This window comes from Coccinella septempunctata, chromosome 5 (assembly GCF_907165205.1).
Source record: "Coccinella septempunctata chromosome 5, icCocSept1.1, whole genome shotgun sequence".
Lineage (NCBI taxonomy): Eukaryota > Metazoa > Arthropoda > Insecta > Coleoptera > Coccinellidae > Coccinella > Coccinella septempunctata.
The window spans coordinates 39,935,597-39,949,040 of NC_058193.1; the positions used below are offsets into that span (position 1 = coordinate 39,935,597).

The 13,444-nt window shown below is 43.0% G+C and overlaps 1 protein-coding gene across 1 annotated transcript in view; it reads right to left on the reverse strand.

Moving 5' to 3' along the window:
- LOC123313393 (5-hydroxytryptamine receptor-like) overlaps positions 1-13,444 on the reverse strand; it is a 69,540-nt gene that overhangs the window by 23,307 nt on the left and 32,789 nt on the right. The window contains exon 3 of the mRNA XM_044898261.1: positions 4,431-4,674. Within this exon, the coding sequence (XP_044754196.1) occupies positions 4,431-4,674 (244 nt within the window). The remainder of the gene's footprint in view (positions 1-4,430; positions 4,675-13,444) is intronic.

Consider the following 13,444-nt stretch of genomic DNA (forward strand, 5'->3'; position numbering starts at 1 on the left):
CGTAGCGGTCGATGAAATAGCCTCTCGGACAAACTCGAAAAGGCGCGATGCGACGGTGCATAACGAGCTAATCGAAATTCCCTTTCGAGTAGCGCACCGGTTAATTTTCCACCGGCCTAACGGGTAGAAAATCACGGTGGTCCAGATTCTCCCGCCGAGTGGCACTCTCGACGCAGAAACGCCATCGCCGACGGCGGTTTCCGCGTTCACCGGAAAGTGCCCGGACCCGATCCTCCGAATACAATACAATTACACCGTTTCGCCATCGTCTCCGGATCTCGGTCTCCGGTCCGTTTTCCGCGCCGACTTCCGATGAGGAAAACGGGATTTTCATTAAGCCCGCCGCGGAATTTTTCATCAGGCGGTCTAGACGTCGATTATTACCGCAAGTTTTGATGCATCGGATTCTTTTCGGTCGTAGGTACTCGGAAGAGGAGTTGGACCATTAATCACTTATGGGGCGATAGTCTGGCATGCCTGGGCAAGTCAGAATAGTACGAGGAATCCCCTGAAAAAATACAGGAAGGATACCTTCCTGTTGCATCACTGGAGATACGAGAACATGCCCAACTACAGCACTACAGACTCTAAACCCTTCATCTTGTGATAGATAGATAAGCTCCATCAGCGAATCTGAGGAGATGATGAAGAAAATCCTCCTCAAAAAATGCTACAACTCCTTAATGAATGGCATTGCCGCGTTAGGAAAATCCTAATCATCAATGAGGAGAAACTTAGCATCACCTGGTTACGAAATGAATCTCCATTTCTTGTGAGTACTTGTAGGGTAGGTTAACCCTATGAAGCCATCCCAGATACTGCAGTTAGAACTGGAGGGCGTGCTGAAGTAGTTCTTTTCTTTTAAAAGCAAGCACTGACGTGCAAAAAGCAGTTTCCCTGAAGGAAAAAATACTCTTGTTGTGTTATGAATTGTCCTCAATCCCTGATGAACCCTGATGCTGCCTTCCACCCCATTCATTACCTTGTCTTTCCTCATTCCAACTGTCCACTCCATCATCCGGAAACCCCGGCCAGAAATTGATAACGACCATATCTCATGAGAATTGCGTCTTGGACGCGGAGGGTAGGTCGGAGACGGTTGCGTGTGTCGTTCGGGGTTAATGGGTAGAAACGGGGATTGTTCACGGTCGCACTTTTACGTCCTTTCGAAGTGATTAACTTCTCGTCGGTTGCGAGACCATCCGCGACGCGACCGGATACGCCCATTTTAATTGCGGGATTTACGAGCGTCCTGGCAGTTGAAAGGTTAGGTTCAGTTACAATTTTTTTTCCCAATTATTCGAATAATAAGGGATTCTCTCACGCTCAATGCTGTCTTATTGGATGTTTATTAAACATAGCTTGGTGCGCAATCACCTATGATATAATATTTTGATCTGGAGCTGCTCTATGGATTCCATAAGAGTGTTTACAACTCAGAGAAGAGAAGTGGAGAAGAGAAGTGGGAAAGAGAAGTGGAGAAGAGAAGAGAAGAGAAAAGAAGAGAAGAGAAGAGAAGAGAAGTGGGAAAGAGAAGTGGAGAAGAGAAGAGAAGAGAAGAGAAGAGAAGAGAAGAGAAGAGAAGAGAAGAGAAGTGGAGAAGAGAAGTGGAGAAGAGAAGTGGAGAAGAGAAGTGGAGAAGAGAAGTGGAGAAGAGAAGTGGAAAAGAGAAGTGGAAAAGAGAAGTGGAGAAGAGAAGAGAAGAGAAGAGAAGAGAAGAGAAGTGGAGAAGAGAAGTGGAGAAGAGAAGTGGAGAAGAGAAGTGGAGAAGAGAAGAGAAGAGAAGAGAAGTGGGAAAGAGAAGTGGAGAAGAGAAGAGAAGAGAAGAGAAGAGAAGAGAAGAGAAGAGAAGAGAAGTGGAGAAGAGAAGTGGAGAAGAGAAGTGGAGAAGAGAAGTGGAGAAGAGAAGTAGAAAAGAGAAGTGGAAAAGAGAAGTGGAGAAGAGAAGAGAAGAGAAGAGAAGAGAAGAGAAGAGAAGAGAAGAGAAGAGAAGAGAAGAGAAGAGAAGAGAAGAGAAGAGAAGTGGAGAAGAGAAGTGGAGAAGAGAAGTGGAGAAGAGAAGAGAAGAGAAGAGAAGTGAAGATGTGGACATCATTTCAACGTCATTTGAGTACCCATCGCTGAAGTGGGAAAGTTTCGCACTGCCACAATATTGGAAAATCACGTTAAACCACACAATTTCCGTATGTTCAATATTTCCATTCGGATATGAAGGAAACGTTATCGTGTAAACGATAACGCGCCCCGTTCCAAGAAAACCATTCGATTCGGCGATTCGCTAAATTCGGAATCCCTCATTCGATCCAGTATTTACACTCGCCCGAACTCGAATCCCGTAAATCCCGGTGTTCCACGTCGGGAACCGCGACCCCTCTTCCTCCTACCCCCTCGGGGAAAAGGGTAACGTCCTTTGCATAGCCGGGACCGACCGGTTCGAAATTCAATTCGGCACGCTCGAACAGGTCCCGCACGACGACGCCATTTGGCAGTGTGAAAATTCCGGCTAACGGGAGGAAAACGTACCCCTTTCGATTTGGAAAAGTGGGCTCGCCATAGTCGGGGTGGAAACTGCGGACATCTGGACGGTGTTTCTGATGCGTGTAATAGGGATGAAATGGAAGAGGTTCGTTGAATAATAAATGTGTTGGATGTATTTAAAGCACGCACTCAACACAACGTAATCACACTCGTTCAGAACACCTTTCTGTGTTTCAGGAGAAAGAATGTGAATTACTCTGGAGGAACTTCAACACTGCTACACCTCCTTATTGTATTTCTTGCAGGATATTGTCGCCTTGTGATAGACCTAACGAGAATCAACGTGTCCAGCAGAAACTAACTAGTGCACGTTCTGTGGGGAGGAGGGTAAAATTCAGATCACCTGGTGATAAAATGCTTCACCATTTCCAGCCAAGGCAAGAATGTTTTGGACGAGACACTTGCGGGACCGCTCCTTGAAGTTCTTTAAAACTTGTAAACTGGACGGCGAGTTGTAGACGAAACAACGGCTAAAACAGCTCTGGTGTTTTCTTATCTAGATCTTATCATTATTTGAAGCGGGGTTGTGGTTGATTGTTGTGGCTCGATTAGTCCCTCCAGGAACTGCGACCATGTAGACCTTTCGTTCTCTACCCTACTCATTCATAGGAACCCAAGGAGGTCGTCAATGGTGTTGTTAAAACCGACAACATTCCTAGGGGTCTTGACCGTTACCTCGTGAGTATCCAGGACAGGTTTCCCCATATGGATGGTTCTTTGGCCAGCCAGCTCTGGACACTTGCATACCACGTGTTCAGCTGTTTCTGCTTCTGATCCACAGAGCCTACAAATCTCATATACCCTGTCAGCAGTCCCACCATCACCCGAAGCTCAAATCGCGACAGCTTCAGCAGTTTTCTGGTGTAGGTCGGTGAAATCGGTAGGAATTTCTTTGACTGAGTAGGTCCAGGAGTGTTTCTCCAGAGGGTTTTTCTGTTGTTCAACTCCCATCGTTGGACTGCTGCCTTGGTCTTTTCCGAGCTCAGAGTAAGGCTCAGATCCAGCAGGTGTTAACCTTGATGCTCTTTTCGCTAGGTCATCGGTTTCTTCATTTCCTTCAACACCACAATGCTCTGATACCTATAGTTGAGTGACTTTATTGCCTCTCGCCAGTTGCTTTATGGTATCATGTCACTCCCATGTCAGCAGAGATCTAGATCTTAAGTTGAGTAATCTAAGTGTGGATTAATCTTCAACTTCAAGGTGTTCGAGGACAAGATATACTTTATTACTTCACATAAAATCATCAGACGCGTCTTCTACACTAAAAGTCGATTGAGAGAATGATGATAGAACCGGAATGAATTATCGATTTCGCGCGATGAAAAGGTCGTAAAACCCCGCGTATAATCCAAATGGAAATGAATAAAGTATCGAGAATAAAAGGAAAATTCGCGGCGCAATCCCCATTGTGAACGTCCGTCGGATGAATGCATCGTCGAAAACACAACTCGTTCGGTTCGTATCGATGCTTGACACCCTCGAAAAACCGGCGAACTATCGTTAAAAAAAATTCGAGTGGCTCGTCGACCGAAAAATAATAATCTCGGATCGGATAACGCGAGCCGACCGTCCCCGAAAGAGACGTAACAAGTGGCGCCCCCCTCGGATAAACACGGTCGCTAGTAGGACGGAAGAAGGGAAAACAATACTCAGGACGTCCTTTGTCCGCGGATTTAATTTATTTCTCGGCGTATTGGCCGCATTCGGACCGGAAACGGGACGATAATTGAATTCGAAAATCCCCCGGACTTCAGACGGAGGATCGGGAGCGCCATCTGGACGCAGGAAGGGACGGAAATGACGTCACGAAGGAATAGATTCATGATATGCACGAATTCTGGAGGAAATGGACAAAAATTAAGGAAATACCAAAGAATCAAATCACTCACCTGTCAATGGCGATGGCCACCAGATGCAAGATGGAGGCGGTGCAGCACAGCACGTCGCTGGACGTCCACATGTCGCACAGCTCCGGCCCCAGGGTCCACTCCTGACTGACGTCGTACACGGCGGCCAGGGGCATCACCAGGCAGGCCACCAGGAGATCGGCCACGGCCAACGATAGGATCAGGTAGTTGGCGACGCTGTGCAGGTTCCTCTCCATGAGGATGGCCGCGATCACGAACACGTTGCCTGCAACAATAAAAAATCGGGCTTTATTACGGTTGTTTTGCCGCGGATACAATGTCGCCCTTTACGGGCGGTAATCCGTCAACAGAATCGTAAATTTTAGACGTCCCCATATCTCTCCGCGTTATACGGTCGTATGGAAGCTCTGATGGAATTCGGGAGGGAATTGAAAGTTATTCTCGGGGATTGGACATTGTCGACCCTGTTCGCTCGATATACGGAGGACGGATGTATTATTCACAGTTTTATATCGACATAGACAGAGTAATTCTCAGTTTTACCATACAGATAATATAATAACTAATCGTATTGATCCTATAAGGGGTTGAAATATTCAATTTCCAACACCCCAAGCAAGGCCCAGAGAACATCTGCCTATGTGGGCTAACGATCCAGCAACCAGCGCCCCGACGGCCGGCTCGAGCGGCAAATGGAGCGTCCCTTAACAGGCGGGCGAGCGGCGGCGGCACCATGTGTTGTGCGGCAATTTAGGCGGTGAATTATTCACGCCGGGGGGAAGAAACAAGCCGCCCTCTTGGCTGGTCTGACGGATGAACCTGCGGCGGTTTTTCTCGTTAGGCCCGGAGATTGATTGGAGGGAATTGACAACTAGACGCGATCTGTTTGTCCGGGGGTTCGATTGAGATGTGTGTGTGTGTGTGTGTACTTTATGCGATTTAGGGTCCTCCGATCAAAGGGGAGGCTGGTTTGTGAAAACTAGATTCCTGGAAGTGAGGATGGATGATTGTGCTGTCTAAGCAGTCGAATTCGAAGACCGTCTACACCACAGATTGATCGAATTGAGTTTATCTATTATCTAAACCTAGTTTAGTTGAAGGGGTTTAATCTGATTCTACGTTTTCAGGGTGAAGATTGTGTTAGTATCTGAGGAAAAGATACACAGCCCTAAAATTGACTGGTATCTTCCTAAGTTTCAAAAGGTATACTTAGGAATCAACCAGTTTTTACGTCATAGGTTGCGTTAACAAACTTACTCAGAGAGTAGAGTAAGGGTATGACCATATGATCAGAAATATACTCCGATCTTCACTCCGAGCTCGTCGTTCACAATCTTACTCTGACAAACGTCAGAGTAAGTAAGGTTATAAGAGATATTTATATTTTTATCAGGGATTAATGCTTGAGTATCCATGCCAGAGAAAACCCTTTGTGCATTTTAATCTTGAATTTGGCTGTCGTAAATGTATAACATGGATACTAAAGTGGAAATTATAATGTCTTCTCAGAAATCTTAGGTCAAAACTGTCAGAGTATGACCCACTTCAAAAGCAGAGTTTACTCCGAGGAAGTTTATGAACGCTTACAGAGCATACTCGATCTTCCTTGGAGTAAGTCTGTGAACGCTTCGGCATATTTAGAGCTTACTCCGAGTTCAAGTAAGATTGTGAACTCAACCATATACATCTGCTTTGTTCGTTGCGCGTTCATATCATTACAAATGGATAAACACCATGGAGAGATATACAGATAGCTGCGCCATCTATTGATGGGTAGAAGGTTATGCTATCAAGAGCGCACTTATTGTATGTAGATAACTGCCGAAGGGATATAACTTTGAACATTTGAGACCCTTACTAACATGCTTATAATGAACATTCCCCTAATAAGCAGGCTTTTACGTATTTCTTCACGTCAAAAGTATGCAGAACATAGGAATAACTTCCACGACAGATGATCCGTGTTCGTGTCACTTTTTCTCGTCGAGTCATTCGGTCACGTGATTATATCCCCTTCAAAGACCCTTTTGAAATCGAAACACCTTTCACGTTTTCCTCTTGTTGCCTCTCGAGTCTGTCGACGTGGCTTGCGCGTGACGATATCCTGGTGAAATCCTGTCTCGCCTTTCAAAGAGTCACCTCGGAAATTCCGGGAAGGACTGCTCCATCGTTTCCCGGAATGGCGGGCGATTGTGGCGATGCTCGACCCGCTTCCCGCGGAGATTAAAGAAAAAGAAGAAGAAACGTGTTTTCGCGGCAAATGGATTTCCCGATTGAATGTAATCTCGTTTATTCGGGTGCCGGCCATAGACACCCCGGTCCGGCTGAAATAAAGTATCCATCTGCGGGATAATGGACCGCCGCCGCCGCAGGCCTCGTGACCTTTCGAAAAATACGCTCCGAGGGAAGCTGAAAGAGAGAGGGCTTTTTCGTAACCACGAGAACTTCAATTAGTGGTTATCTGATATTTTCGCAGAGTATCACGAAAACTTTATGGGCTGCGACAATCAACGTCTACCATCTTGGAATACGACTTCTTAAATGCGATATGACTTTTATATGAAACTACGCCCTTAAATATGAATGAGTCTTTTCATATGGAATATGCCTTTTTGTATAGAATATTATTTCTTTATGACTTTTTTCGATTAATGTTCTGTATAACTAGTTTTTTCCAATAAATACAAACCTATAAGAAGAATCGAGAACAAAAAACATGTTGAATGTTGAACTGAAAACTTCTAACAATACTTTCAAAATGAATCTTTGAATAAATATATGATTATGTATGAAATATGTCCCTTCATATGGAATAATCTTTTTTATATAATGATTATATAATTACATACATTATATGACTTTTCATATGATGAATTTCTTTTCATATCTAATATGACTTTTCATAAGGAATATTATATTTTGAATGTAATATGGCTTTTCACATGGAATATGCCTTTATATATAAAATATGTTATTTCAATGAAATATGCCTTTTTATATAAGTATGCCTTATTATGACATGTGCCTTTTTATATAAAATATGACTCTTTATATAGAATATGCCGTTTTATACGGAATACGCCTTATCAAATGACACCTGCATTAACGTCCTCTATGCCTCTCAAGATATAAATGCTTTTAAAACGGAATATGCCTCTTTATTTGAGTATGCCTTATTATGGCATGTGCCTTTTTATATAAAATATGACTCTTTATATAGAATATGCCGTTTTATACGGAATACGCCTTATCAAATGACACCTGCATTAACGTCCACTATGCCTCTCAAGATATAAATGCTTTTAAAACGGAATATGCCCCTTTATTTGAGTATGCCTTATTATGGCATGCACCTTTTTATATAAAATATGACTCTTTATATGGAATATGCCGTTTTATATGGAATACACCTTATCAGATGACACCTCTCAATATAGAAATGCCTTTTAAACAGAATATGCCCAATTATATCAGAGATTTATATTGAAAATGGCTTTATATGAGTAATTAGCCCCTTTATATGATTTAGCCGCTTAGTTTTGGCTGAATTTGAGCGATTTCCTTGGTTATATTCACGCTGACTTCGGTGGCATTGGTCGATTGTGGCTAATCAGCACCAGAAAGTAACATTTTTCTAAGGCATCGAACTTGGTTGATCTCGATATCGCCCCTTGTACAGAAATTCTGCTTGTTCTCAACCTTCGCCTCTAATTAGCCATTTTTCAATCTAATTAAAGGGCAACTACCTCTTCAAGTTTCACCTGGCTCAACTTAACGATCCCTTCCAGAGAAATTCCTGTGTTTTTTCAGTCCTTTCCCCAGTATTATCTCAGTTGCGACACCCCTCATTCGAAAATCAACAAGGGTACGCCTCGAGGAGGAATATAACACCTCAATAACTTTATGGAATTAGCCGCGTTTCGTTAACGGTGAATCAATACGACCCAACAGACTGTATAGGCATAAAGTTTGCACGAAAGTTTACGATCTTGCCAACCGTACCGGCTCATGGAGAGGCCTGTCGTAGGTATAAGTAGCTCAGCTCGATCCGGCTAAACTTCACATCCCCATATTTGCGTAGCGAGGATAGGCAGGCAAAACGTGAAAGATTCTCGAGTTCCTCCGGTCCAGTTTTTCCCCTACGCGTCGTCCGTCCTATAATTCCAAACATCCCCGGTCAGATCCGGACACGTCCGGACTGTTCCATTGTTTCAGCGGTTCAGAATAGGGCGGCGACCGCAGAATTTCAAACATGTGTATATTGAGACACTTCCGACATGCCAGATTGAATTGTTGGAGTCTGGGCTGGAGTTGGAGGGTGAGGGGCGTTGGATTTCGCGATGTTGCGATTCAAGGGGGAGTTTAGTGAATAAAGATGCAAGTTGAAGCCTCCGAATGATTCGATTGAGATTGATATAGAGCTCCATTGAAAGCTACTACTACTAAAGCTGAATATTCATATTAACAATATTATTTTTATGAGAAAATGTCCTGGTTTCATGGAAGAAATAAAAAATATAGTAACCAGTAGTAGGTAATAGACGAAAAACTGACATCTATTGTTCTAAAATCTGTGGAATTTTACGATTCCCATTTAGAAAAAAGACTCTTTGTCAAACTACCCTCGTCAATTTCCATTCGTAAAAGGATTCTTCTCGAATACAGAAGGTTGCGTCCGTCATAACTCCGTACAAACTCCCTCATCCTGCCGCTGTAATCCTCGCGCAGAGTGGAAATAAACGAATCGTAAAGGGATCAACGAGAACCTCTCTCGTTTCTCCCTATTATCTCGCAGCATCCGAGACTTCATTACTGCTGACTCTAAATAATCGCGATAATTTGCCCCGACAACGAACAAAATTGAGTGGAAAATATCGGAGGAAGTCGGTTTCTACGAATCGCATCCGTCTATCCTATCCTCAGTCTCTCTCTCTCTCTCTCTCTCTCTCTCTCTCACTCTCGCCACTTCCAGCGATTTATATATTTCCCTTGAATTATTCAAGATGGTGAACTGACTTAATTGCGTTAAGAACTTCAGTTTTGAGGACACTAGTCTCTTGTTGCTCACACTGATGTTCTCTGAAGATTGTGCACTCTGAGATGTATTCTGTATTTCATAAGCCTTAAAGTGGGCCTACGAGGAATGTAGACATTAGGAGCATTAATAAACTATAGATACCTCTAGTTAACAGATTTTCATCCTGTTCCAGAGATATGTCTTCACTCTTAATGATGATTTCGTAACCCAAGCATTCTTTGTCTTGGCTTTGAATTATGAGGCCCTCATCTCTTTGCTTTCTGAGATATCTCTGTACGTCCACACTGTTTTTTATGATCGACAATGCCTTCATTCATATGTCACAAAATGAGTGACAGATCATTACAAATACTCTCCATAGCGGGCTACTACTTTTTTCCACCTCTCAGGCAATCTTCGAATGCCATCTCCAAAAAATGACTCGTTTTTTGAGGCCACCCTAGTCGAGTGCCAATTTTCGATTTCTGCCAAATAGGTGAACAACCAATAATCAGAATCATACCAAATCTAACATATTCAACACATTAAAACACAAGGTTTCTGTAACAAATAAATCAGCTGCCAGTATGGGCCAATATTTGGCTTCCTAGTTTCCCTCGAACCTCGTTCAGCTAAATACTGCATTTCAAGGCGTCTCCGGTGGTCGTGGATGCCGTTAACAATTCCTCAACGATAACACTCGCCCTGTATCACTCGAGAAGCAACCACGAAACGCCGAAATTCTTACTCCTCAAATTACTCCTCGAGAATTTTGTCGAGAGGGGAATTCTCCCCGGGAACGAAACCTCGTAACAATGTCTTGGGACGCAATAAGGCACTTTCTACGACAGGATGCTTGTTGCCTTGGCCGCAAGAAGAAACCTTCACCCTAGCCAGGCTCGGATTCTTCAGTCAGACCCGTGGAACTTTCTCCTCCCTCCTCCCTCCCTCTCTCACCACCCGTCTCGGGGAATTAATGACGCCGGAAATATGCTTTGAAACCCCCTGACATCCGTCATGACCGCGGACGCCTCCCCTATCTCTCTTTCCCCGACGTAGGATGGAAACAGGTCGAATCTGAGGTCTGGGAGTAATTAACGGGTCGGTTCGTTATTCTGACGCCTGGGGGCCACGATCTGGCTGTTTCGTTTTTTAATCTTCGTCGATGGGGACGACGACGATGATATCGGGCCTTATGATAGCCGGGAAAATCCATAGTCGAGTAGGCTTTGGAATTTTGACAGTTCAAACGAACCAAGCCGAGCGCCATTTTCAATGTCCCCTGTCGAAATTCCATAGCGATCATCCGATGAACTTTATCTCGGACAACGTGGACAAAACCAGCTCGGAAAAGTTTACTCTCGACCTCAAATGCATGCCGTCGTTCCTCCCGAAGTTCATACACGAGCTAATAGACCGTAAAAATCGTTACAGCACTTTCCGTTGTCATAAACGTGGCCAACTCCTCCTGAATATAAAAGGACGAGTATTGACGTGACTACAAAGTTGGAAATGTTCCCCGCGACTCCCAGGCGGAGTCGGAAGATGAAAACGCATTATGTTGTCTGTGAAAGGTGCGACAATATCGGATGTTTGCAGTAGTACTTCGACTATAATTGGACCCTTGCCTGGGACGGAATTCCGGGTGAACGTGATAGATGAAAATTGAAAATGTTGGCAAGATCGATAATTCGAAATTTCGTCGAATCCCTTTGGGAATTCGGGAATTGGGAAATAGTCGAGTTGAGTCCTGTGAGTTGAAATAAAGTAATACCTAGCCATGGAGAACAGGCAGAAAGCCATATGTTAATAGCTCTTCAAAGTCAACTCGAAAATGAAGAAAAGTGGAAAAACAAAAAAATTATTTCCTCCTAAATGTGGCCAGATATTCGGAATTTTGGAATGAAAATATAGATTTTCGAACACGCTGAATCTACTACGAGCAATTTCGAAAGCCAATCTCCCTTCGTTTAGATTTTCATCTTGTAAATGGCATTTTTCAAAAATTGCGAATTTCACTTGAGGATTCGTCAAGACTGAACGGTTGTGCCGAAATGGATTTTTTACTAGAAGAGTTGCTCTTTCAGAATATGTATCACAATTTGATCTAGGATAATTTTCCTGGAAGAAAATCCTCTCGAAATATGACCTTCGAAAAATTCCAAAAAAGTTGGGTTCAGTTGAAACATCTTCAAGACCGAACGGTTTTTTTTTTTCATAAATGGATAGAATTCTCAGATTTATCACTAGAAGAGTTGCTTTTTCAGAATATGTATCACAATTAGATCTACGATAATTTTCCTGGAAGATAAATTTCTCGAAAGTTGACCGTCTAAAAAGCCCCAAAAAGTTGGGTTCAGTTAAAACTTTCTCAAGACCGAACGGTTGTGCCGAAATGGATGAAATTCTCAGATTTATTACTAGAAGAGTTGCCCTTTCAGAATATGTCTCACTTTCACATCTACGATAATTTTCCTGGAGAAGAAATTTCTCGAAAGATGACCTTCGAAAATTCCCCAAAAAGTTGGGTTCAGTTAAAACTTCCTCAAGACCGAATGGTTGCGCCAAAATGGATGAAGTTTTCAGATTCATTGCTAGAAGAGTTGCTCTTTCAGAATATGTCTCACTTTTAGATCTACGATAATTTTCCTGGAAGAGAAATTTCTCGAAAGATGACCTTCGAAAAATCCCCAAAAACTTGGGTTCAGTTAAAACTTCCTCAAGACCGAACGGTTGCGCCAAAATGGATGAAGTTTTCAGATTAATTACTAGAAGAGTTGCTCTTTCAGAATATGTCTCACTTTTAGATCTACGATAATTTTCCTGGAAGAGAAATTTCTCGAAAGATGACCTTCGAAAAATTCCCAAAAAGTTGGGTTCAGTTAAACATTTGTAAAGACCGAACGGTTGCCGGTTGTGCCGAAATGGATGAAATTTTCAGATTGATTATAAGAAGAGTTGCTTCTTCAGAATATTTATTTATATATATATTATATTTACGTTTATATCTACGATAATTTTCCTGGAGCAGAAATTTCTCGAAAAATGACCTTCGAAAAATTCCCAAAAAGTTGGGTTCAGTTAAAACTTCCTCAAGACCGAACGGTTGTGCCGAAATGGATGAAATTTTCAGATTGATTATAAGAAGAGTTGCTTTTTTAGAATATGTCTCACGTTTAGATCTACGATAATTTTCCTGGAAGAGAAATTTCTCGAAAGATGACCTCCTTTCTATTTCTCTTAGTTTAGATTTTCATCTCAGAAATGGCATTTTTCGAAAATTGCAATTTTCGCCCCCCTGAATTTCTAAAGCAACCCGTCCCACATTCGGCCTCGCCATAATTTCCCACGAAATATAACCTCCTCTCGAGTTTTCCTCCCCGAAAAGATGGGCAATATCAGCCCCGGGCGCGGTTTCGAGATGCAGCTAGCTGTTTGTCGTCAGATCCAATTATCTGGAGTGTTTCCATGCCGAGATCGGAATTTCTCGTAAATAAAACGCAATTATAACTGGCCCTCGTCCCCCTAATGGAGGTTTCGAGCGGTTGACGAAAGGGTAATTCGGGGAAGAATTTCCATTTTACGCGCTGCTTTCAGATCGTTATAGGGGTCTTATGCTCGAATACGACGATGAAAGCAGCGTTCGATTGTGATATTTTTCGGCACGGTCTTCTCATTGATGTCGTCTCCGGGGTGGTTTTTGCCCCTTTCGATAGGCCTCTATAGACGTCATCAAGATAAATATGGAAATGCGTTGGAGCGGACAGGCGAAAGCCTCTCTTCGGTCCTCTCTCGACACTCATCAACGAATATTCATGACGTTTGAGTTTTTCAATAGGAAAGAATCGATATCGAAATAGAATGACAAACACGTATGTGACGTACAATATTTCGAATCCCTACTCGATAAGAAAACGTGTTGAAACTTCCCGAAACCGTGTTATTCTTCCATCGGCTCCGAACCCCAAATCCAGGACGAAAAAACCCAACTTGTTTGCGGGAAATATTACTTCGCCCG